The sequence below is a fragment of the Triticum dicoccoides genome, chromosome 4A (assembly GCF_002162155.2).
Source record: "Triticum dicoccoides isolate Atlit2015 ecotype Zavitan chromosome 4A, WEW_v2.0, whole genome shotgun sequence".
Lineage (NCBI taxonomy): Eukaryota > Viridiplantae > Streptophyta > Magnoliopsida > Poales > Poaceae > Triticum > Triticum dicoccoides.
Window position 1 is genome coordinate 674,125,400 of NC_041386.1, and position 15,117 is coordinate 674,140,516.

Consider the following 15,117-nt stretch of genomic DNA (forward strand, 5'->3'; position numbering starts at 1 on the left):
AAGCGACGGGTAATTAATATCAAGATACTTCTGTTATCCAAAGAAGAAGCATTCATCTTGAATTAGCATTAATTAATATAAGATGTGATGGATGATAAATAAGATTAAGGATGGCATGCCTTTAAGGAAACTTCTACACTTCTGAAAATTAAGGATTGGAGCGTCCTTGACTGGAGCGTCTTGTGGAAAGTAGTAAGCTTCAGTTAGAAAATAAGAATTACAAATATGTTCGGAGTTAGACTACATCAAGTGGTACATCACTTTAGAATTGTTTGAGTAGTTTTATTTACCAGCTGGCATGCAATATTTATAATCAGTCCACCAAAGGCGCGAAAGAAGAAAGTGACCTCCATACGTTTACAGTCCTTGACTCCTTATGTATGCATCAAGGTCTTCAATAAAAACAGATTGAGAGAGGCTACTTACAGATGGTGACACCGGAGGGCACACAGAAACTAAATTGGATGGGATCAACTTGCTTCTTGTTAAGAGATGGAACAATGAATATGTGTGCATGCTCCAATCAGTCAATTTAACTACCTGCATAACATTTATCACATCAAGAGAGGATACAAAATACTGGAAACACCATTGTATTCTCCAAAAAACAAAAGATACATTACCCAAAGAATTACTAAGAAAGAGGGGGCGGAGGAGTTAGGCGCCGTCATAGTCGGGGCAGCTCGAGCCCGATGCAGTCGAGAAGAAACCACTATCTATATGGAAGGAACCTGTGTCGTGCATATCCTTCACCTGGCCTCGGAAAGCCACTTTTTCGCCGACTGCTTCATCCTGCGCCTCGCCGCTGTTGGGTCTTCTTCATGGGCGCCGGTGTTGGTTGCATATGTTACGATTCATGCCTTGACAACTAATCTGTTGTTTAGTACGAATTATTACCAAATGAATGAGAAAAGACATCGATAAGTAGACTCGCTGGAAGGAAATAGGATGAAACAAAGCCAAATAAACGAATCTGATTTCCCAACTTTTGGAGCCCTGGTCACCTCCCAAGTTCCAACTTCCACATGGTCATGGCGAGAAGTTGGCATGGCCAGCGACTTCTGAGGGCAGGTCGTGGCTGCGCGCTCAGGATCCCGCGGCAAGACACACAGGGGCTGTTGAAGGAAGTGAGGGCGGAGGGGAAGCGTATTGCGCCGTGAGGCAGCCGGCGGCGTGAGCAGATAAGGATGCAGAGAGATGAAGGTGGAGGGATAGTGAAAGAAGTGGAGATGTAGACGGACCCCAATGGGCGCACATGCCGCTAGTGGAGGAATTTTATTGTCTAGGAGTAATCATGATCATCAGTTATGGAAGGGGAAAGACGAAGCAGTCAGCTCACTTTAGTGACCAGGGAAGGCTACACACAGAAGGAATTTAAATTGCATAAAAAGGGAAGAGAATACAGACGTGGCATCTCATGCAAGGCAAAAGTTGCTGATGTGGCCTACTGCTGAGTTGGATAACTTGCATGTTAAGAGAAATAAGATAATGGGGATGAACTATTTAGGTATTATAGATAACGTTAATGAATTTGAGTGTTACGCATTATATCCTACTCCTTTAATCAAATGCGGAGATGGAACCATTCCATTCTTAGAATGGAATGATTACATTTCATTCTATTTGGTCCTACAATCAAATGCAACCTAAACATAGATCATTCAATTCACACACTCTGGATTTTCAAATCAGCCTTGCTTGATAGCAGACTGAATCGGGGTTCCACGCTATCGGCTCGCATGTAGGCCAGAGGTTCCATGTTGGTTGTCCGACGTGGCGGTAGCACCCTTTCTAAATCGGGGTTCAGGAGTCGCTGCCTCTTTTTTGGGGGAGACTTGTATGATATCTCACATTTAGGTGAGATCGCGAGATCAATCCGAAAAATTCATATTTATACCTTGCAAAAAAATCTGAAATTATTTGACAACATTCATTTAGGTATGTCTACAACTAAAAAAAATCAGCTCAGAACTTGATGTACATTTAGAGATTCAAAAAAGACAAATTTGAATGTGAATAGTGGCAGCTTTGAGTGAATACTTTGACACTATTCACGTTTGATTTTGTCTTTTATGTTTCTATTAATGTAAGTTGAATTAGAGGTTGAATTTTTTTTAGGTTGTACATCAAACAATGATGTGTGTCTATAAAAAAATTAAGAATATTTGAACATGTATATATTTTTTTAGAAAAGACAATCTCATTCATCTCACCTAACATGGGATCTCGCACAAGTTGTATGAGATCTCACATTTAGGTGAGATCGAGATCAACCGGAAAAAATAAATCATATTTAGACATTTCAAAAAAAAATCAAAATCATTTGACAACATTCATTTGAGGTATGTATACAACAAAAATCAGCTCAGAACTTGATGTACATTGAGAGATTCAAAAAAGACAAATTTGAATGTGAATAGTGGCAACTTTGAGTGGATAATACTTTGACACTATTAACGTTTGATTTTGTCTTTTTTGTTTCTATATAAATGTAAAATAAATTAGGAGCTGATTTTTTTAAGGTTGTACATCAAACAATGATGTGTATCTACACAAAATTTAAGAATATTTGAACATGTATACTTTTTCCAAAAAAATCGAACTCATTCCTAATGTGAGATCTCACACCACACAAGTCTCCCCCTTCTTTCTAAGCATGGCAGCTTGGGCCGCGCTGCGCCGCCTCCGCTCACCGCGGCTCCGCCTCGCCTCCACCTTCTCCCACCACGGCGCCGCCGCCGTCTCCGCCACCGACGCGTTCATCCATGTCCAAGACCCGAACCGCCGCATCGCGGAGCTGGCCGCCGCGGGGCGCGTCCCCGACGCCCGCAGGCTGTTCGACCGGACGCCGGACCGGGACGTGGTGTCCTGGACGGCGATGGTCGCGGCGTACGCGCGCCAGGGCCAGCTCCACGAGGCCAGCGCGCTGTTCCACCGCCCCGACGCGCGCCGGAACGTGGTCACCTGGACGGCGCTCCTCTCCGGCTACGCGCGGGCGCGCCGCGCCGACGAGGCCAGGGCGCTGTTCGACCGGATGCCCGAGAGGAACGTCGTGTCGTGGAACACGATGCTGGAGGCCTACGCCTCCGCCGGCCGCACGGGGGCCGCGTGCGCGCTGTTCAACAGCATGCCGGTGAGGGACACCGGCTCCTGGAACATCCTTCTGGCCGCGCTGGTGCGGTCTGGGACCATGGACGAGGCACGGAACCTGTTTGAGAGAATGCCCGAGAGGAATGTGATGTCGTGGACGACGATGGTCGCCGGCCTTGCACGGAGCGGGAGCGTGGACGAGGCTCGAGTGCTGTTTGATGGCATGCCGGAGAGGAATGTTGTTTCCTGGAATGCCATGATCTCTGGATACGCCCGGAACCTCAGGATCGATGAAGCTCTTGATCTGTTCATGAATATGCCCGAGAGGGACGTGGCTTCTTGGAACATCATGATCACCGGTTTTATCCAGAACAAAGATTTGAAGAAGGCACAGGAGCTCTTTGACGAGATGCCTAAAAGGAATGTAGTCAGCTGGACTACTATGATGAATGGTTGCTTGCAAGGTAATGAGAGCGAAATGGCACTGCAGGTATTTAACGGTATGCTCGTTGATGGGATCAGACCAAACCAGGTGACGTTTTTGGGTGCGGTTGATGCGTGCAGCAATCTCGCCGGACTCAGCGAAGGGCAGCAGGTGCATCAGATGATATGCAAAACACCATTTCAGTTTGATAATTTTATCGAGTCCACACTCATGAATTTATATGGCAAATGTGGAGAAATTAGATTGGCAAGGAAGGTGTTTGATCTCTCAGGGGAGAAGGACGTAATATCTTGGAATGGCATTATTGCAGCATATGCACATCATGGGGCTGGTGTAGAAGCTATAGCTTTGTATGAAAAGATGCAAGAAAATGGGTATAAGCCTAATGACGTCACATACGTGGGATTGCTCTCAGCATGTAGCCACTCTGGTTTGGTCGACGAAGGGCTTAGGATATTTGAATACATGGCAAAGGATAAGTCCATTGCAGTGCGGGATGAGCATTACACTTGCTTGATTGATCTCTGTAGCCGAGCCGGGCGACTTGATGATGCCAAAAGATTAATCAACGGTCTTAAACTTAAGCCTACATCCAGTACTGTATGGAGTGCGCTTCTAGGTGGGTGTAACGCACATGGAAATGAAAGCATCGGTGATTTGGCAGCAAGAAATCTCTTAGAAGCAGAGCCTGATAATGCTGGAACCTACACTCTCTTGTCTAACATTTATGCTTCTGCTGGTAAGTGGAAAGAAGCAGCAAAGATTCGGTCTCAGATGAATGATCGAGGACTAAAGAAACAGCCGGGATGTAGTTGGATTGAGCTGGCAAATAAGGTGCATGTATTTGTAGCACGTGACAAGTCCCACAGTGAGTCTGAGTTGATTTATAGTCTGCTGCAAGATATTCATCACATGATGAGGATGGCTGGCAGTGATCCCAGGGACCACATGCAGCTTATGGATGAGGATCTGGTGGATCTTCAAGCATAATTTGAGATATAAGAAAGTAAAGTTCCAGGATTTTGTCAGAGGGAGGCATTTTGCACCACTAAATCAGACAATTGGCGTACATTGTAGAGTTTAGACCTATGGTGTTGGTGTTACCCCAGGCTAAGTTGGTCCCCATCTTCGGAGCATTATAACTAGCAAACACCTGGGCTCTTGTTTGTTCAGAGTTCTGTAGAATGTCAATATATTCTTGAAGCTGGGTGACAGTCAAGGACCTTGCAGAAGTTTTGACCTTTATCTGTGGTGTTTGAATCTGATTTCTCTGGTTCACTGGCCGAGGCTTTGCCATGTTGTGCTTGCTATTCCAGGGTATGTTCTTTATCAGTTTGAAGCCTTCTTCTCTGTATGTGTTAGCTCCTTTGTTTATTGCTTGATGAATTACTAGCAAATTGTCATATGTTCTGTACCTTATCAGTTCTGTAACTTGAGGTAAATTCATTGTATAATATCAATAGTTGTTATACAAAGAAAGAAAAAAGATCAAACATACCTAGACCTCATATTACGTTTGCATGCTTTGTAACTCCATGGTAATCAAGTTATAGCATGCAAAAGATTTCTCTAGACTTTCGTTGCTTAACTTCAGGTTAAGAGTACAAGTAACTTGAGAATATAGAAGTAGCAGAGAATCTAGAATCGCTGAACCATCATTTGAGCGAACAGTGTTGCCCTGCTTCAGGTAGGGCATCATGGTGCTCCAAAAAGTCTATGTTAATTTTATCCATGGACTCAAATTTACTGCAGTGTTCACGCAATTCTGCAAATAAATTTTTGTCTTGGATTGTGGAAGGTCATGTGTGACTCAACTTGCTATTTGCTACAGTTGCAGGCAAGAACTTTGGGATCACTCTCCCAAAAGGCAATTTGCCTTGTGAACTCTGCCATGTATGTATGTACAGAGGAATTTCCTTTTGGTGTTGGAATGGGAGGAATCAAGAATGGACAGCGTATACGGTTTAGAACACTCGGACGGTACTGCAAAACTGTTTGTGCACACAGTTGAGCCGATGCATCGTGCATTGTAAACTGTAATAACCTTTCTTTGAGAAGCAAGTCCATTGTAATAGGTGTCGTGCTCGTATGAAAGGATCTGGACGAAGTGGCGTGGCCAAGAACAGTTATGCTGATTTGGTTGCACCAGATATGCCTGAGATTCTTGGCACTTACAGTAGATGCAAACTGTCGGGATGGGGTTTTTTCTTTCGGGAAAAAATTGTTGGGATGAGTTATAAGCATCTTCAATGGGAAATCAATGAGTTATTGCTAACAATGAACTCTCTTTTTTTTTCTGTTTGAGAATGAACTCTGATTGTTGGGGTAACCAGTTTTTTTGTACATTCTGAGGCCCAAAATCAGGCCTTGAAGCCCACCAGCAGGCCCACTCACGCGGGCCGGACAGCCCAGCTGGGCGAAGCGACCAACCCCCACACTCCTCGTCGTCCACCCCCGCTCAGAATAGTCCCGTCCGGACCAACCCACCCCACCCCCACCCCCCACCCACCGACGGTAGGTCGCTCGCTCGCGGCGCGCGCCCGTCCGATCCCGATCTCCGCCGCGCCTCCCCACCCCTCCCCTCCCACGCCGACGAGATGGCCCGCGCGTCCTCCCCCGCCGCGGCGGCCTTCCTATGCGCGCTCGCGTTCCTCCTGGCCACCGCGGCCTCGGGCGCGCGGCTCACCGTCCGCGCCGGGGGCGAGGGCCTCACGGTCCGCGCGGGCGGGGGCGCGCCGGCCACGGCGGTGTTCGCGCTGGGCAGCTTCTGGCGGTCCGAGGCGGCGTTCGGGTGCCTCCACGGCGTGCTCCGCACCTCCGTCGGCTACGCCGGCGGCTCCAAGGCCAACCCCGAGTACCGCAACCTCGCCGACCACGCCGAGTGCGTCAAGGTAGTACCAACAGAGCCCTCCTCCCGCCCCCTTCCGCCAGCTCCTTTCTTGATAATGTTCATTTTTGTCGCTGCTATTGGTATAGCCTGTTCTCTGTGCTTGGTTATTAAACCAAACCATTTTATCCGCGCAAGTGAAACTAGCAGTGATTGAATGAACGAATGTTTCATGACCTGCATGGATAGAATGCTTTGGGCCTGCTTAACATGCCTGATTTGCTTGGTGTGGCGTATGCTTGAAGCAATCAGGCGTGTTTGTTTAGAAGCAATTGGGCATGTTTTGGTCTTGGTGCGCGTGATCTTGCTGCGTTTCTGCCCATTATAAAAATGTACAAGTTCTGAGGTGCTAATCAGCGCTTGAGTAATTTCTGAGCTACCATGACTAGCCTTGACTTCTGCTTGCACTTCAACTGTTCAGGTCGAATATGATCCCCGTCAGATTCAGTACAAGCAGCTTTTGGACGTGTTCTGGGCAAGCCACGATCCACGGGAGGTCTTCGGACAAGGACCGGATGTTGGCAACCAATACAGGTGATTGACTTTTTTTTTCTCTAGACTTATTTTCCGTCAGTAAATTGACTCATTTCAGGATGTGGTGATCATCTGTTTCCATACGCTACATTTTCATGGTATTTTAGCATATGGCATTATCGCAACAAAGCCAACATTTTCCCCTTGGTTTCATGCCTTCAAGGAATTTGATCTTGATTAGAATGTTACACGGCTGTGTGACACATTTGCCTCACTATCCTCTGTGTGCATAGCAGTAGTATAGCACAATATGATGGTAGCTGTTGTCAGCAAATACTCATTTGTGTGGTTACAGATCCGTCATTTTCACAAATGGGACCCTCGAGGCCAGATTGGCTGCTCTTACCAAAGAAAGGGAACAGGCCAAGGACCGCAGCAGCGTTATTACCACAAAGATCCAACCACTGGGGGCATTTTATCCGGCTGAACCAGAACATCAGGTATCTATGTCATTCATTATTCTTCCTTGTGAGATCTGCAATGCAAATGGCGTTCTAGTAGAATAATGAGTCCTCTTTATGTATGTCGTGCACTTACGTGAAATCGATCTGAATGCTAGAAATTCGAGCTGAAGCGCAAGCCTTTCCTGGTGCAACTGATCGGGAACCTGCCAGAGGAGGAGCTCCTGTCATCGACACTGGCCGCGAAGCTGAATGCGTATGCAGCCGAGCTCTGCCCTCCAAAGACCCAGAGGAAGATAAGCTCCAAGATTGACGAGATTGCCAAGAAAGGCTGGCCCATCCTACGCGACATTTAGCTAGCCCATTCTGGTCCCGGTTCTCATCAAACTGTAAAATCCATCAAATTGTAATCCAACATAGAAACAAGAGAGTTCTGCATGATTTTGCCGGAAAGTTTCGTAGGAATGTCTCAGCAGTCTGCTGACAGGAGCCAGACTGCAGCGCTTCATTGTTCACTTGGTCACGGTGATTCATTACATCGTTTATAGATAACATCAATCATCTGTCGATTTGGAGTTTTTCTCCGTCCGTTTGGTATACTCATGTGTATCTTGTTCTGGGCTTGCTGGACATGTGGTGAAGTTGTAAGATGTAACTTTTGGTCGATTCAATTGTGAAAATGTATAGAAGCGTTCTTATTCACAAACCATTTTATTCACAATCATGTGTATAGAAGCATCAATTCATCAGTTCATCAATCATCTGTTAGGGAATTGAATGGAATTCTTGTAAATTAAGAAATGAATATTTACAGATGGAGATAACACTACTGCTCCCAACAAAGTTGCAATAAAGCAGTATCAATTAATATTGATCGTTTGCAATGCATAATAATTCTCATTTTTGCCCCTGCTGATTATTCTATTGAGGTTCCTTTTGTTTTAAAAAATTTAAACGGCATCCCTGGTTTTGCGCTACCCCCACAAATAAACCCGAAAAGGAACAAAATACTGGTGTCTCACCTAAAAAATGGCCAAAGGAGTCCATTTCACAATAATATACTCTCTCCGCCCCAAAAATAAGTGTTGTTGTTTTAATTTATTTAAATAATAACTAGAACAACGACACTTATTCCGAGACGGACGGACTACATATTTAAACACCATATTTCTACAACGCAAAAAAAATAAAAAAATAAAAAACATTTGTGTATGCAGAAATACATGTATATAACATGTTTGTGAACATTTTCATAACAATATATTTTCACACATGGCGTACAATAACAAAAACAAAATACATACATGAAAATGAGCCATATTTTTTGGGCCAGGATTTTGTTTTCTTTGCGTAGCTTACAGATCATAACATTTTTGAACGAAAATTTACAGATCCGCCGTGAACATGTATAAGCTTTTTACCCGCAAAAAAAAAGAGAACATGTATAAGCTTTCGTGGATTTATTTTTTTTTGAAACTTTGAAATATGTTTTTCGAATTTTCAAATTAAAGGGCTCCCTGGAGCCCGGCCCGGCACTATAATAACTTGGCACTCAGCATCACCTCCGGGTGTACTACGAGGGTTCGGGTCAAAAAAGAAGAAAAGAAAAAAAGAGTGTACTTGGGTTCGGCGATCCGCCGTGTCGCTGACCACTCACCGATCGGTCCCGGAGCCGGCGGCGACCGCGATGCCCGGGAAGAAGAATGCGGAGCCGGCGCCTGCCGCCGTCCCGCCCCAGCCCGCGCCGATGCCGGTAAGCCATCGACCTCCCCGGCCTCCTCGAAAGTCCGGAGCCTCTCCGTTCCCCTGTGCGCGCGCCCTCTGGTTTTATGCTCCCGGCTCGGCGGCTTGGATGCACAGCCAGCCGATTTCGCTCAAGAGATCTCTCATCTTTTAGCGGAAATTAAGATTTTTCTTGTCTGTGCTTGGGAGGAATTAAGCAGTATTAGTATCTTTGTACATCTCTGATGATCGTATCTGGTGAATTGATGAACACGTGATGACATGAGATGATGAGACGCACGATTACTGATGAACTGCAGAGTAATGTTGCGGAAAAATCTTGTGCAGCCTGTCAAGGTGTTTAGGTTGAACGATGGCGGTGGATGGGACGACTATGGGGCCGGCCGTGTCACCATCGACCACCTCGAGGTATGGCATACGCCTGTTCACCAGAGATTCGCAGTGCTTCCGGCCTTTCCAACACGATATAAGATGTTATTACAACCAATATATGGCGACGGAGGGAGTGGCAGAGCAGATTGCATGATAATAATGCCCCTAAATAGCACATTGGGGGTTTCGCTGATTTACTAGGTTGTCGCTCATGGCCTTGTTCGTTCCCGTATGTTTGTTGTCGCAGGGATCGGCATCGGAGAAGGAGATCGCTCTGGCTGTCATAGACGCGGAGAATAAGGAGACGATGCTCTTGCATCTCATCACCCCGGACGACATTTACCGGAGGCGCCAAGGTGAAGAAGCCCCTCTCTTGCTTCCCCTGCTTTCCCCTTTCAGTTTTCTGTTCTCTCGACAATTGAATCTCCGACAAAAAGTCATCGCAAAAACGATGGAAGTTTTAAGTTAATTTGTTTGCAATGGTGGTGCCTTTATTTTGTTTGTTCCCCTCTGTTCAATAGCACCGTGATTATGCCATCTTCAATCTCTCTCGCAGGGACGTTCATCTCGTGGTTCGATCCCGAGACCGGCTTGTCCATCTCCTTGAGCTTCCTAGACGCGGCGGCGTGCTCCAATGTGTGGTATGTCACCATCACAATGAGAATGCTAATGCGAATGTTGTTTCATTATGCTTTAAGCATGATTGATGATGATGCTAATGTATGGTATCTTGCAGGGACACCATCTGCCAAGTGCAGAGAAAACTGAGGCCTGATGGTTGGTAGTGGCGCCGATGGTAGGTGACCATACAATCAAACCCCTTTGATGTTTCTTTCACCCCAAAGATAAGAATGTCAGCATAGATTTTTTAAATTGTTTTGTGCAGCTCCTCAAGAAACAGTTTGCCCTATGAAGTGAAGCTAATGAGTTAGGAAATTTACCAATGAAAATTAACCTCTGTTGTTTTCTTCAGGATTTATTGAATTAGGATGCCCTTTTTTCGCAGCGCCATGTGCAGAGCACACACCGTCAATTTTATGTAATAATAAACATCACCTCTGTTGTGATTATTATTTTTGAGCTGCATCAACATTGCTCTGTATTTTACCATAGGTGGCAATAACATGCTACACATTAGACCAGGTCAGGTGCCACTGCTTAGTGCAGATTCATGTTCATATATACACTGCCACACGAGGGAGAAAATTGTCCCGTGTGACAGCTACTTCTACAGAAACATCCTGAACCAGGCTATCTCCTGATCCGTTTCGAGGCGGTCTTGGCTAGAGCATTGTAGATGTCGCGCTTCCTCTTCGCGTTTTCGTCGGTCTTGCCAGGGGCCGCGGCTGTGCTGGCCTGTCGCTCCAACGCTTCCCTCACAAAGAACTTCAGCCTCCAGAGGGTCGTCTCGCTCTGCAACGGCCCGTGCAGGAAGCATGGTTAACATTTTTAAAAACAATGTGGCGCATTGAGTGCGGTTAGGGTTTAGAATAGAGGAGCTTTACCTGAGCATCCATGTCAAGGTCCACTTCTTCTGCTGTAGTTTGGAAGTCAGGATTGTCTTGTGCCACCAGCTCCAGTGCCTTGCTAAGATCTTCCGGGGTCAGGTGGCAAAGGCCTGCACCGAGTTTTCTCTTCTCGTCTGTGGTCATTTTTCTACAAGATCCAAAAAAAAAGTAACTTTTTTAGGCTTGGCACCCCTATAAGTCTGTAGCAAACAGCAAATTTATAGGCATAAGATAAACGTCTTTAAGACGTACCTGCATCTCTGAACCACCATGTTCCGAAGCTCCTCCAGCTGCTTATTAATCTCATTCAGCTGGAACATGAGAAATAAAAGGTACTGAATATCTAATAACAAAACAAGGGAACACAGTAGGGGTTGCAGTGAATATGCAAGGCATATACTCCCTCCGTTCCTAAATATAAGTCTTTGGAGAGATTACACTATGAACCACATACGGATGTATGTAGATGCATTTTAGAGTGTAGATTCATCCATTTTACTCCGTATGTAGTCCATAGTGGAATCTCTACAAAGACTTATATTTAGGAACGGAGGGAGTATATTTGACAAGGATACAGAAGCATGTTCAGGCTGGCCAAGAAAGGATTTCATATCGATACATCAATAGACAAAAAACTAAATGATAACAGAAACATGTTGATAAAAGTCTGGGGCCATTTTTTTTCTAAACATGAGTTGAAGTCAGTATATGTTGCTTCAATCAATACCGACACAACAATAAAAAGAATAACAGTCCATGAGAGGGCCGACCTCATCATCAGTATCTTTTGCTAATTTTGCAATAGCATCTTCCGGAGAAGTGTCTGTGGTTGGAGCATCGTTTGGTTCCACCTGTTGTTTCCTTTCCTAAAACAATAGGATCCAACTTATTGTTGTCAAATGCTAAATGACACATATCCAAATCAAAACAAAAATGGTAACATATGAGACTACGAATATCCACCTCATTCTCAACTTTAGGGAGAAGCTGGAGCCATTTCTCCTCAAATTTCTCAAGTAATAACTTGGCCATTATGTGAACATCGTGATGTTCATCATTGTATGTCATTGCATTGGTAAAAATTAATCTAACATCAGAATGTATTTCTCGAACACTTTTATACTTGGTACCATCCTTCCCTTCCATTTTGTTTTGGATGGTCGAGAAATCCATAGGTTTTGTTATAATCTGCAAAATGTAGAAACCAAAGATATGAGTCACTACAAACAAGCTTCAGGTAAAGAAACCAACGAAGCAACTCCATCTTATTGATATACTAAATATAGAAAAACATATTCGCTACCAACTCAAGGGATACATCAATATGAAGTACACTATAGAAGGTAAATAATAAGTGGCAAAGCCAATTACAGCTGTAATATAAACAGAAAACCTAATATGCCATGTTTTCCTTCTACAGATTAGGGATGATTACAATCTTAGAGTTCCAAGCAATGGTTTTCAGTTTCATGTACATGGAAGAGGGCAAAAAATAGTTACAAAACCAATTAACAGCTAATAAGATACCCAGCCATGTTTTCCATATATAGATAAGGGAGGATTTAACAGTATTATGTTTTTCCCTTGACATTCAGAATCTTCTCAGAAAGTTCAAAGCAAATACAGGATTATGTTTTTCCCTTGACATTGAAAATCTTCTCAGAAAGTGCAACAGCATGTCAACTGAAAGCAGAATGGAGACCAGAAAAAAAAAATCCTGCAGCGAATCACAAGTAACGTCATATGCAATCAAAGTCAGTTTGTGTTTTTTAGATCCTGATGCCTTGCCAACATTAGGTCATGCAAACTATAAACATTACCATCAGAACTAATTCACATTTAAGTTACCAAAATGTATCCCTTATAGTTAAAATTCCTTTCAGTAGGAACAGAAATCTAGCAAAATCCAGGACAAACTGTACTGGCAGTATTACCTTGTGATAGTCATCAAGTTGTAGGCCTACAACATCTACTGGTTGCAGAAATGGCGCTGACCATTCATGAGACGTGATCTGGAAGAAAATGAATACAGAAAAGAGAATCAAGTGCCAAATTTTGCAAAGATCAACAGAAGGCTTTTCATAGGGCAAAGAAATCACACATTTGAGTTTTTAACTGCAGTAGTTGAATATGAACTTGGAAGGTGGCTAAAGAATGATAAACTTTGTACTGAGTATTACACCATAGAACACTAGATTAAAAAAAGGATTTTCCACATATAGTGATTGAATCAATCCCAAAAATATAGCCAAGTAAAAAAAATGTAAGTTCACTTGCAAGGCTTTTTAGTTAGGTTCAGATGATCGCATTCAGCAAAAGCTGCAGATCATATATTTTAGGCTGATTTCATTCACTGCGCCAGAAGACCACATGTGAAAAATGGTCTACCAATGAACACAGCCAAAAAGAACCAGATTGATGTTCATGGAAGCATACATAAATTTGGCAGCTGTTTGAAACTTGTAGCAGAAATCTTGATTCCATTATAAATCTATCTTGCTGGAAAGAACAGGAGCAGTATGTGCAGGTAATCAGTATGTGCAGGTAATCGCTACAAGCAATGGAAAAAGTCTAGGTTGCCACATTAGTCACATGGATTGATAAGGTCGAAAAGCCTTCTAATGTTCTAAATTGACCTGTGAATTACAAACCTGGCACCAGCCCGACTTTCTAAAACACGCTCCAGGATGCAAGAATATAGCATGAGTAGCCAGCAAACACAATGAATCATGGGATAAACCACAGCTGAAGAAAGATCATCACCTGGCGAATGATACCGGTAAGCTGGCGCATGAGGTCGGGCATCCCTTTGCAGTTGCTGTCCCTTGCACCATTCGCCGCATACCTGCTGCTACCACTGGCCCTGCGCCCTCCACTGCCATGCTTCTTGACGTCGTAGAACCCTACCACCTCGTTCACCCTCCTCTCCAGCTGCAACACATAACGCCAGTTCCAGCCTGAGGCAACTTTACCCTAATTCTTCGGGGGAAAGAACACAGTATCGCAACAGGAGACCGCTAGACCTGACACCTAATCATGCAATAGCCAAAATCCCCGAAAATGGCGCACTCTTGGGAATGAAGCTGCTCTGGCAGCAAAGCCCTTCTTGGAAATCACTACTGAGGCGAGACGGAAACTAAGATCAAGCCTAGGAGGGGGCGGGGTTACCACGTCGGTCTTGGAGGCGAGGTCGTCGACCTGGCGCCGGAACGAGTCCACCTCCGACACCACGGGGTGCTCCACGGTGGCGGCCGCCCCCTGTTGCGCGCCGTCCTCCGGCACCATCTATGGTTCGTCTCCGCCGGCTGTGAGCGAGTAGCGAGCGACACTGCGGCTTTAGTTGCGGGGGCTAATTGATAAAATGTCCCATGTTTGCTCTGCCCCGGCCAAACTGCCCAATCTTTATCTGCAATTGATCAAATATCCCAATTTAGCGCTTTGCCAATTGATAAATGCTACGTGTTACAAATGATCATGTTTCTTTGCTATAGATGACATAAATGAGAGGGTGGAAAGACCAAAATATCCATACAAAAAATAACAACAGAATTTTGCCATTAAAAAAAACAGTGTTGCTAAATCCCAGTGGTTATGTCTCAGTCAATGCTATATTCGTGAGATTTTGCGTAGAGATTCGTGCAAAATTTTCTTTTTAGTTTTTATTTTCTTTTTTTTTCTTTCTTAGGTGTTATGTCACTTGATTGAGACTTGGTTGCTTGGTTAAATCTCAGGCCAAAACTTGAACCAGCCAGAAAAATCTGGAAAAAAGAAATACTGCACAAAAGCCTCATCGGCCGAGATTTAGCAACACTGTTTTTGCTAAATAATAAAAAAATCTTCATCGTCCGAGATCCATTCCCCTTGCTAGTGTTCATACCAAATACTAGATCGCAGCACACATGAAACCCTAGAATCGTCCGAATCGAGGAACTGGCCAGAGGGCATGGGGCGTCACGCTTGAGAGAAAGGGAAAGAGAAGCTCACCTGAGAGGAACCTCCCTCCCTCCCTCGACTCGGGCCGCTGCTGGCGGCTGTCGCCTTCACGGACGGGGGCGAGCTGGGGTGGAGCGGCCGGCGGCGCGGCGAGGAGAAGGCGGGAAGGGACAGGCTCGCACGGCGGAGGACCTTGGGGCGGGG

General features: G+C 44.8%; 4 protein-coding genes across 5 annotated transcripts; 3 read left to right on the forward strand and 1 right to left on the reverse strand.

The window, feature by feature from the left end:
- The first annotated feature begins 2,656 nt into the window (after positions 1–2,656).
- Positions 2,657–5,783, forward strand: LOC119284050 (pentatricopeptide repeat-containing protein At2g35030, mitochondrial-like). The gene is made up of 2 exons (XM_037563349.1): positions 2,657–4,852; positions 5,367–5,783. Exon 1 carries the CDS (start codon positions 2,657–2,659, stop codon positions 4,523–4,525), a length of 1,869 nt encoding a protein of 622 aa, XP_037419246.1. The 3' UTR covers positions 4,526–4,852; positions 5,367–5,783.
- Positions 5,784–6,090: 307 nt separating this feature from the next.
- LOC119287885 (peptide methionine sulfoxide reductase A5-like) lies at positions 6,091–8,075 on the forward strand. The gene is made up of 4 exons (XM_037567508.1): positions 6,091–6,426; positions 6,844–6,956; positions 7,252–7,396; positions 7,516–8,075. Exons 1-4 carry the CDS (start codon positions 6,133–6,135, stop codon positions 7,711–7,713), a joined length of 750 nt encoding a protein of 249 aa, XP_037423405.1. The 5' UTR covers positions 6,091–6,132; the 3' UTR covers positions 7,714–8,075.
- An 848-nt stretch (positions 8,076–8,923) lies between these two features.
- On the forward strand, positions 8,924–10,562 carry LOC119287887 (serine/threonine-protein phosphatase 4 regulatory subunit 3-B-like). 2 transcript variants are annotated; one of them, XM_037567511.1, is made up of 6 exons: positions 8,924–9,110; positions 9,428–9,508; positions 9,720–9,828; positions 10,029–10,113; positions 10,209–10,272; positions 10,359–10,562. In XM_037567511.1, exons 1-5 carry the CDS (start codon positions 9,045–9,047, stop codon positions 10,255–10,257), a joined length of 390 nt encoding a protein of 129 aa, XP_037423408.1. In that variant the 5' UTR covers positions 8,924–9,044; the 3' UTR covers positions 10,258–10,272; positions 10,359–10,562. The 2 variants fall into 2 exon arrangements, with proteins under 2 accessions (XP_037423408.1, XP_037423407.1); XM_037567510.1 differs by having other exon boundaries at positions 8,925–9,110; positions 10,209–10,268.
- Positions 10,546–15,111, reverse strand: LOC119287886 (transcription factor GTE1-like). Its single transcript, XM_037567509.1, has 9 exons — positions 14,965–15,111; positions 14,149–14,386; positions 13,744–13,911; positions 12,915–12,992; positions 11,944–12,168; positions 11,751–11,846; positions 11,233–11,291; positions 10,978–11,128; positions 10,546–10,885 (listed from the first exon to the last, which is right to left on the reverse strand). Exons 2-9 carry the CDS (start codon positions 14,263–14,265, stop codon positions 10,724–10,726), a joined length of 1,056 nt encoding a protein of 351 aa, XP_037423406.1. The 5' UTR covers positions 14,266–14,386; positions 14,965–15,111; the 3' UTR covers positions 10,546–10,723.
- Positions 15,112–15,117: the final 6 nt, after the last annotated feature.